Below are 9,922 nucleotides of genomic sequence, written 5' to 3'. Positions count from 1 at the left end.
CCTAAGCCATAGAAGCCCCAGGACAGGCACTGTCAGGGCACAAGAAACCCTAGGGAACTCAGGTCAGCTGGGAAAGTCAGGTAAGACCAAGAGAAGATGTCTAAAATGACTTGAGCAATCTTAAAAATGTTAATCCCAATGGAGTCCCTGGTCCACCAGTAACTACTAGGGCAGAACTGCGCCCAGCACCCGCCTGATCGGCTCAATTAGAAAGACACTTTCACCTGAAGCTTTAGAACGGCCCATGGGCACGTAGTTAATGGCAAACTGAAGGCCTGCTTTCAAGAATCTTATACAGCAGAAACTAACACAACATTGTAAGGCAATTATACTCCAATAAAGATGTTAAGAAAAAGAAAAAAAATCTTAGCATTTCACTCTTCTGGCCAGAGTCAAAGCTTTGGGCAAATTAGGAAAAGGTACTTCTTCCACAAGACATCTTTTACCATCTGTCAGAATATTGTCATAATATACCATTCCATTAGAAAAAGACACTTTACTCCCGATTTGCCAGAAAACTATCAGAGATTCACTCACACGTGTATTACCACGTCTATGAAGTACAAGACACCCCCTTAGATGCGAAGCCCTTGCACAGTGCACAACCTGCGGAACCATACACAGCAGCCCTGTTAGGCAGTCTGGTCTCATCCCCTTCACTGACCTCATCTTCCCTCACCTCAGCCCTCAGGCCCATTGGAAAACAACCTTGACCTCATAGTTTACCATTTCATGTCTAACTCCTCCACTAGGGGCCCCAGCTTTTACTCCCTTCCCCTTGCAGACAGCAGGGGTTGAGGATGAGCATGAGAAGCCTGATAGTCCCAGTCAGAAAGAAGGTGAGGAGGTAGGGAGACAGCAAGTAGTGAATGCTAACTGAATGTCTATGGGCCAGGAGCTGGTTGAGGAAATCTGGTAGCTCCCAGCACAGGCCTTGGAGAAAGCCCACCCACTACCTACTGGGGAGATGCTGGGTACACTTTTTTAGCCTCCGAAAACCTCATTTTCCTTTCTGTGAAAAGGGTATGATTGTAGCACTGCCGGAAGGATTTAAGAAACTATGAGCTCATGCTGGTGCCTGTAAAGGCTCTGGACGTGCGAGCTGTTGTTATTTCTATTATTACCAGCAGCATCAGCCCAGGGACATCTGCCCTTCAGGCTGTCAGCTTCCAGGCATATCTTGCTTTAAACAAAATTGGGACGATACATATTTCTAAAAGCAAACCACATGGCTAGGAGGAGGGAGGGTGTGTTACAAAGAGAAACGATTACTCGTTATGCTAAAGTACCCATTACTAGATAAATAGAAAAATCCACACCGCTTCCGAGTGGAATTGGTTTTCTTTGGGAACAATTTCTGACACGCTGGATGGGCCCAGTTTGGCCCCAGGCGGCTCCTTGTACCATCTCCTTCTGCCCCCCACTGCCTGTGCTCCTAGCCGTCCTCCCCCAGGCGAGCCCCAGAAGCCCCATGGCCAGAGGATGACCGGGTGCATCCAAGTAGGCACAGCCCAGCTTTGGAGAGGGACACAGGTTAAAATGTGAGCTCTGCAGCCTCCCCTCGTGGATAACACGAGGGCAATCACAGCACCCACCTCGTGGAGCAGCCCTGTAAGTGGTACCAAGACGATGCTATAAAGCACCTGGTCTGATGGTCGTGGTGTTACCATTACTAATATCAGCTGGGAGACTTCAGCGCAAGGCAAGGTGGGTAAGAGAAGAGCCACCCCAAAGCCCCTGTTCTCAGTTCTCTGGATTTTCTTCCTGCCCCCGTTTATACACACACACAATTCTGACATGGTTGTCACCTCCATCTGGCCAGAATGTTGTATCCCACCTTTTTGATAGAATTCCCAAATGCATTTTTTTCATGTTACTACGTCTCAATTAGAGTGAATTCAGCTGCAAGTAAAAGAATACCTGACTTGTAGCGGCTGAAACAATAAAGATGTTTAATTATCTTGTGTAACAAATCACAAGACTTCAACAGAAATGTCACCAAGCCTTCATTTTTTTTTTTTAATATAGCTTTTCCAGGCAGCCATCACCAGTGTGCCAGCTTTTTATCCCTTAAGACTTTTGTCACCTCTGGGCTGCCTCAGCTCCACAACCTGCCAGTGACCAGAAGAAGGTGAGGTTCCTGGTCTTTTTTTTTTTTTTTCTTTTCTTTTTAAAGAAGGGAGCAAACTCCCTCTCAGAGCCCACCTAACAGACATCCCCTTATATTTCAGGGACCGGACCTGGGTCACCAGCCCTCTCCTAGTAAAATCAGGGAAAATAGGCTGTTTCTGCTGGTTCACACCCATCACAGCTCACCCACATAGGGCGAGGGAGAGACTGTGCCAGTACACAATTAAGAAAGCAAGAAGGAGAAAGTGGCTGTCACTTTACACGATTAGCCCCCTCGCTGATCGAGGAAGGAGCTGGAACCCAAGAGTGGTAAAGTCCCGCGTCCAAGGCCACAGGCGACTTTGCAGAAGGACCATGATAAAAACCCAGCCACTGGCCCAGCAAGCTCCTGCCACTTCACCACGTGGCTTCTCAACCCACTACAGCCGCCTCTAAGCCCCAAAGGGCAGAAGCCCCGTCCCCGGGACCCTCTGAGCTCGGCCAGAGGCATGACATGCACAAAGTCAACACCGTTACAGAAGTGAGCCCCTGACATACTCAGGCCCCAGGGCGGGGGGAGCCAAAGCACTTCCTGCCCCTCGCGAGAGCTTGGCAGGCGGGTCAGCGGGAACCCAGAGCCTGACAAACAGCATCTCTGTAGCTGCCTGGACACCCGCCAAGCTGCCTCATTCCCTAGGGCTGACCTCATGCTTCTGAAGAGCCTCAAGACGCCTGAGGTCTGTGTGTTGCCTCTCATGGTTCAGTTCTGCTGCCAGCAAAGGAAATGGCCCAGGATGGCGGCTGGGGGCCACGTGGAGAGGTGGAAACTCAGAGCCCAAGCATCCCTCCCCACCACCCACCCCTGCCCTGCCCGACTTGTGCCACACAGGCCCCGTTCCAGAAGAAACTGAGCAACGCTGTCTAACCTCTGAGATGAGGCCCATCCTGATCTGCCTTCCTGCTTCCATCAATCTGAAGGTATCCCTCGAAGACACTGTCACAGTCTGACTCTTTCTGTTTCATTCCAGACTTCTGGAAAGGGAACAAAAAGGCAGTCAGACTTCATCTATCGGAGCATCTAAGAACATCTCAGAAGTCAGTTCCACTGCCTCAAAGGGACCTGGAGAGCTCATCTGAGGCCTGTGCTTGGTGACAAAAGTAACTGCTGATTTACCCTAGAGCTGGACCAGGCAGCCACTCCAGCCTTTCTGCGGCCACTGACAGTGTACTGAGGCCCAGGGTGTCACCCGCCAAAAAAAAAAAGCCTTTATGAACTTGGCCTCCACTTCCAGACATTCTTTCAGGGCAAAACACCTACTGTGGGCAAGGCCAACAGCAGACAAGGTGAGCAGCCTAGGGAAAGAGCACAGAGCCAGGCCCCCAGGACACGTGAGCATCCTTTCACTTCTCTCCAGGGCATCTATCTCACAATCACCACAACCCACCCACCCAGGCTGTAGCTCCGAATCAAGGCCTTTGTTTCCATTCATGTTCACTTAAAAGTGTTTATTCCCCTTGCAAAACCACAAGGGCTAAAAAATCATGTGAGGGAGGAAAGAAGGCCTCGCTTATTTGCCAGCCTCTCTTTGGCCTGACCAAGGCGGACTGGGCCCGGCAGCTGGCGGTTTTAAACTTTCCTTGCAGAAGTTTTTCTCAGAATGGTAGCTCCAGTCTTCAGAACTTGAAAAGCCTGCATACCTTGCAAGTATGCAGGCTGCAGGAATTTTCCATTTATAGAATAATATTCTTCATACCACTCTGAGGGCCAGCGTTCTCGTGGTAAGAGCTTGGAGTTCAGTGTCAGCAAACCCGCCACACTTCTGCAGGAGCCCCACGCCATCTGGGCCCTTTTATTTATTTTTGGTGGGAGACGGGAGGAAATAAAGGAATAGCTTTTTAACTTGAGTGCCAACACAAACTTGGAAAAGGAACTGGGTTGGCAAGTGCAGAATATCACTGCCTGGTTTGGGGACTTAACTGTTAGGGAGTAGTAGGTGAGGAAGAGACTGAAAAACATATCTTCCACCCCACACACAGACAGGTGGCCAGAACAGGCATCACGTTACCACCTCAAGGCCTTCCCCATGCCTGCTACGTGGCCTCTGGATTGCTCCTGAGGGCAGGGGCCCACGCCAAAGGCACAAGGCCCCATCTCACTTCTCTTCTTCTAGTTTTCCCTGTGTGCTACACTAGATTTCTGCTGATGCATGCACAAAGTCTGAAATACCTTCAGGTTCCATGATATAGTGGGAAGGCCACCATGCCAGTCATGAAGAGGCCTGAGTCCTAGTTCTGGCTGTGACAAATTCACCATGTGACCTTAAAGGAGCCCTTCTCTTCTCTGGGTCTCATTTTCTTCATCTGTAAAGTAAGATCGGAGTGAATGATCCCAAAGATCCCTTCCACTGCTAACATTCTGACTCACTCATTCATTCTAATGTTAACCTGTGCCAGCGCTAGGTTCTGGGCATCCCCACCTGGGCTATTCTAAACCTGCTGGGCGCAGCCAGACCCATAAGCATAGCCTAATGACCGCTAATGACGGCTGCAACACCAGCCTCCCAGTCCTTGTTTCAATAGCCACAGCTCCTCCAGAGAGAGGAAGGAAAACCCTGCCCTGCCCCATGAAGCCAACCCTGCCTGCCAGCTCAGCCACCAGAGGAGGCGTTTTCCCTGTCCCACAGTACCCTACAAGAATCCTCCCAGCAGCTAATACCTTTCCTACTTTCCATCTTTTTAAAAAATGTATTGCCGCTTCTCCTGGGAAGGACATAACCACCTTGCAGCCACCTAATCAAGTCTTCTGATTTATTTTCCAATTTTTTAGAAAAATTTTTTTATTCATTTCAAAGTATTCAACTGTGACGCTGAATACGCTGTGTTATTCAAATTGCACATACACCTCAGATTTTAATACAGCCCCCTGACCCGGGGTTGGGGGTGAGGCAGGGAGCGTGGGGAGCTACACACACACACACACACACACACACACACCAATCACTGTCCTAAGGCCGGAAGGTTATCTGGCCCAGCCCGCATCCCCACCTGTCACCAGCGAATGGCCACCTAGTCTCGGAACACCTGTTGGGAGGTGCGTCGTGCTGTGGGAAAGTCCTGCGTCCTTCCACTACTTACTAGGCAAGAACCAAAACCTCTCTGAACCTCTCTGAGGTTTCTGCGAGGATTTCACCCAGTTGAAAGCTCTCCAAAACGCTGTGCAAACGGAAGTTACTTGATTGCTAGGCTGCTCTGACTTAAAAACTGCATCCTTAGGTCGCGCCAAGTCTTGCCTCCCCACGTCTTTTCCTGCAGATGCTGGTGAGAAGGAGAGAGGAAAGAAGGGGTTTCTCAGAAGGCTAGCCCAGGGCACTAAGAGCTGGGAAGTGGGTCTCACCACCAGGCCGAGGGAGATCCAGGCCTGGTCATCGGTTCCAAACCGAGGGAACAAGGCGAAGGCGAAGGCGGGCCCCAGCAGCCGCCCCTCCCGTACTCCTCTCCCCTACTTTCCCCTCCCCTCCCAGCTGCGCGGTAGGGCACGTCCCCTCCCCCGATTCACCAATCAGCGTCCGGAGCGGCGCCCGTGGCGCAGGGGGCTCAGGTCGGCAGCCAATTAGCGCAGCGGCCCGAGGCGGCGCCTCGCCCGCCCACTCCCAGAATGAAAGCCGCCCCGCAGCTGGCGAAGCTGGCGCAGCGCGTGGGGCGCGGGAGCCGCGCGGGCCAGAGCGGAGCGCGCTCACTGCCTGCCTGCCCGCCCGCCCCCCGCGCGTCCGCCTCCGCTCCGCCTCGGTCCGGGGCACGGGCGAGGTGGGCGAGGTGGCCGGGGCGGGGGAGGGCAGGGGGCAGGGCCGAGGCGACGAAGCCGGGGGCGGGGAGGAGCGGGGCCGGATAAAAGGCGGCGAGGCGGCCCCACCCCGAGGCAGGCCGGCGGGTAGGCTCGGCGTGTCCCTTCCGTCCGGCCCGCGCCGGCGGCGGGGAGGCGGCGCGCGCGTCCCGCAGCCCGCCCATGGAGGCTTTCCCCTGGGCGCCCCGCTCGCCCCGCCGCGGCCGTGCCCCCCCGCCCATGGCGCTCGTGCCCAGCGCCCGCTACGTGAGCTCCCAGCGCCCGGTGCACCCGCAGCCCTTCAGCTCGTGGAACGACTACCTGGGGCTCGCCACGCTCATCACCAAGGCGGTGGACGGCGAGCCGCGCTTCGGCTGCGCCCGCGGCGGGGACGGCGGCGGCGACGGCTCCCCGCCCTCCTCTCCTTCCTCGTCGTGCTGCTCCCCCCACGCTGGGGCTGGGCCCGGGACACTGGGGCCCGCGCTGGGGCCGCCCGACTACGACGACGACGACGACGACAGCGACGAGCTGGGATCCCGGGGCCGCTACCTGGGGGGCGCGCTGGAGCTGCGCACGCTGGAGCTGTGCGCGGACCCCGCCGAGGCCGGGCTGCTGGAGGAGCGTTTCGCCGAGCTGAGCCCGTTCGCTGGTCGCGCCGCCGCCGTGCTGCTGGGCTGCGCGCCCGCCGCTGCTGCCACCGCCGAAGTGGCGCCGCGCGAGGAGCGGGCCGCGGCGTGGGCGGCTGAGCCCAGGCTGCACGCCGCCTCCGGGGCGGCCGCCGCCCGGCTGCTCAAGCCCGAGCTGCAGGTGTGCGTGTTCTGCCGGAACAACAAGGAGGCGGTGGCGCTCTACACCACCCACATCCTGAAGGGACCCGACGGGCGAGTGCTGTGCCCCGTGCTGCGCCGCTACACGTGCCCCCTGTGCGGCGCCAGCGGCGACAACGCACACACCATCAAGTACTGCCCGCTGTCCAAAGTGCCGCCGCCTCCCGCCGCCCGCCCGCCGCCGCGCAGCGCCAGGGACGGCCTGCCCGGCAAGAAGCTGCGTTGAGGACCCGGGCTCCGGTCTGCTGCTGCCACCTGACGCCACCAGGGTCGCCGCCTGCCTACTCTCGTATTTGGTCTGCGCACTCTCCCTTGTTGTTGGGGAGCATGGAGCTCAGCAGTTGGCTCAACTTGGGATGTCGTCTTGTTTTTCTCAAAGGAAGCCGACGGTACTGAGTACTTTCCTGTCGAAGAGCGGTTGAGAGTAGACGCTAAAGTCTTGATTTATCTCTAGTTTGTGCACATCCAGACGGTGAAGGCTGGGTATTCCGCTAACTGAAATGTGGCAACTTAGAGGCGCTGTTTATTTATACGTCGACCTATTTTAGATGCGCATCAGTATGAAATTGTCTCAATCTAATCTTGGATGTTTAATTTTATGAATGGAGGCACTTTACTAGGTCTAGAATATTTTTTTAAAAGCCTCTTAACTGAACTTAACTGGCGATTTTATGGAATGTCAGCAAAATGACTTTTATTGTTTGAAACAAGTAATATTTCTGTTGTCCTTAATCAATTATAATTCCAGGCGAAGCAACCCCCCTGCCTGGTAGTATCATTAAGTGAAGGCTTAGTAAACTTTCCAGTATTAGTTTGGGTGGGTGTTCCCTCCTTGTGGCTTGTTTCTGTCCTAGCTGGATGTAGCAGGTAGAATACAGCTCCTTATCCTTTTATGTACCATATCTTTTATTACTGAACGAGCAACTAGCGTTTTCCACCTTTAAAAGTCGTGCCAAGTTATAATGTTGTGTATACACTTGAAAATGGTGCTGTTTAAAAAAACTTGTGCATTTATACAGTATGTTAATTCATTAATTTTGCCTTTAACTCTGGTACTTGGCCTTTTGTCTATGCCCCCCACCCCATTCCAGTTTTTCAGAACATTTGTCATCCTTCAGATCAAAAGGGAGCAGTATTAATTCACTGTCTGAATTGCTCAATTTCAGGGTTCCTAAATAGTGGAAAGCTCATTCCAGCTGTTGCCTCTCAAACTAAATGTAAGATGGAATCCTTTGAGCTCTGGAAAGTCAGTGTAATAACCTGGGTTCAGGAAGGTTCCACTCTGGCTATGTTGGCTTTAGGCATCACAGGCAGTCCTCAAACTGGTATAAGCACTAATTAAAGGAACTATTGGGGGGGGGGGGGGCGGGAGACAAGGAACACAGCCTCTCATGTTCCCATTCTCACTGGAAGATTACCCTTCTCTTTCTGGAATCCCACCAGTTATCCATAAATGAGATTAAATCTAATCCTTAGCAAAGGTGCTTGACTCCTACTTTAACCTCCCACCCTCATTTTCAAATCCACTGTAGTGAGCACCACACCATATCTACCATCAGGACAGACATAAAAGGCAAAAATGGAAATGAATTAAGATGAAGTCATCTGAAATGTATAAAATCACTATCTGAAAATACCAGCCAGAGATTTAGTCTATAGAGGTTCCAGGAGAGCTTACTTAGCTAGGTTATTAAAAATTAGACTGCTTTCATGGTAAACAACTAACTTCCTCCGCAGCAAATTTGCCTGATGTGAACATCCTTTGAAGCTGCCGTAAATAACACTGGGGGATAGCTATGAGCGTTTATTGGTCAAAGGAAGGTGCATGGGCGGGGGATGGACGGGGACGATTTGTTGGTCAGGAAAAAATAATCCACTTGACTCGGCCTGGACTCAAGTAGCTTAATAAAACCATGAAATTAACTTATTTTCTTCAGTTTTGCTAGAAGACATACCAGTTTAAATTAGACTTGCTTTTTAAGGAGTTTTCAGGTCAACGTGAATTCCTGTTACCTCTTGCCACTGCTCTAATTGTACCTTTTCAAGAGTCATTATTAACTGAGGGGTGCATTCTCCAGACCAGAAGATATGGTTAAGAAGGTGACTTAACCATATCAGCCCCCCAAACTTGCCTGTTCTCCAGCTAACTTTAACTCCCAGTATTTTAAGCATGAACAGGGAATATCAGTAGTTTTGTAGAGATCTCTTATGAAAAGTTTACTAACCATGCTAATACATTTAAAAGCAACTCTCGATCTGAAACATGTTTTAAACACTTGAAAAGCTAAATTTAGGGTAAAAGAAACCCAATTTTTTGAAGTGTTAAAAAGTACCCACAATAGTGTGACAAAATTACTTGTTTTCATAAGAACAGACTGCATATTTGGCCAAAAAAAAAAAAAAAAGTATGGAATCCTCAAAAGAGCTTCACCAACTGTGCAGGCACAGACTGCTTTATATTTTAAAATTATACCACAAATACACATGTACTTCAAAGAAAGTTTCAGTGTTAGTCCTAATTTTCTAATCTGTTCTTAGCTACAGTATGAACATTCCATTAATTTCCTGTATATTTCAGTTAGACTTATGAAATCATGAATCAGTCTACAGCCAAATCATGCCACACCATATAGGTGCCAACCTCCTCCTGGTAGCCACTATGGATAACTAGTAGGATGTCGAGTCTTTTTTGGGCCGCTGTCTCTGCCCTCAGACCCATCCATATTGACAGCAATAATATCCCCATCTAAAAATGCAGAAACCACTGGCAACATGGAAGACAGTGAGTAGGTGGGTCGTTCAGCTTTCCTTTGACACCTGTGAATAAGCACTGGGGGCGGGGTGAGGTTGTGAGGCCTTGACAGTGGAAACCGGAGAGCAGGATCACAAGCAGCTGCAGACTCTTCTGCCTTTATATCCTGTGCTCTGATTCCAATACCCAGGACAAAGGACTTGGGAGAACAGGACGTCTGGAAAAGGGTCTGGGCAGGAAGGGTGGTTTGCAGACTAGCCTGGAAACGTAACTGTCAGACACGCATCTGTAACTCATCTAAACAAATCAGCGTAAATGAATCGTCTGCTGCAGCCGATCTGTGATGGCCCAGGTACAGTCCTGTTCTAGTAACTTAAGACAGAGCAGGTAACTGCCCCAAGTTTTTTCACTTGG

The 9,922-nt window shown here is 51.5% G+C and overlaps 1 protein-coding gene across 1 annotated transcript; it reads left to right on the top strand.

The window, feature by feature from the left end:
* Positions 1-6,086: 6,086 nt before the first annotated feature.
* NANOS1 (nanos C2HC-type zinc finger 1) lies at positions 6,087-7,772 on the top strand. The gene has a single exon (XM_059900177.1). The coding sequence runs from the start codon at positions 6,113-6,115 to the stop codon at positions 6,980-6,982; it is 870 nt and encodes a 289-aa protein (XP_059756160.1). The 5' UTR covers positions 6,087-6,112; the 3' UTR covers positions 6,983-7,772.
* Positions 7,773-9,922: the final 2,150 nt, after the last annotated feature.

The sequence above is a fragment of the Balaenoptera ricei genome, chromosome 16 (assembly GCF_028023285.1).
Source record: "Balaenoptera ricei isolate mBalRic1 chromosome 16, mBalRic1.hap2, whole genome shotgun sequence".
NCBI classification, from domain to species: domain Eukaryota; kingdom Metazoa; phylum Chordata; class Mammalia; order Artiodactyla; family Balaenopteridae; genus Balaenoptera; species Balaenoptera ricei.
This window is presented reverse-complemented; position numbering and strand designations above follow the sequence as displayed.

Excerpts from the sequence above, each read along its gene's own strand:
- NANOS1 (XM_059900177.1), top strand. The coding sequence starts at position 6,113 with ATGGAGGCTTTCCCCTGGGCGCCCCGCTCGCCCCGCCGCGGCCGTGCC.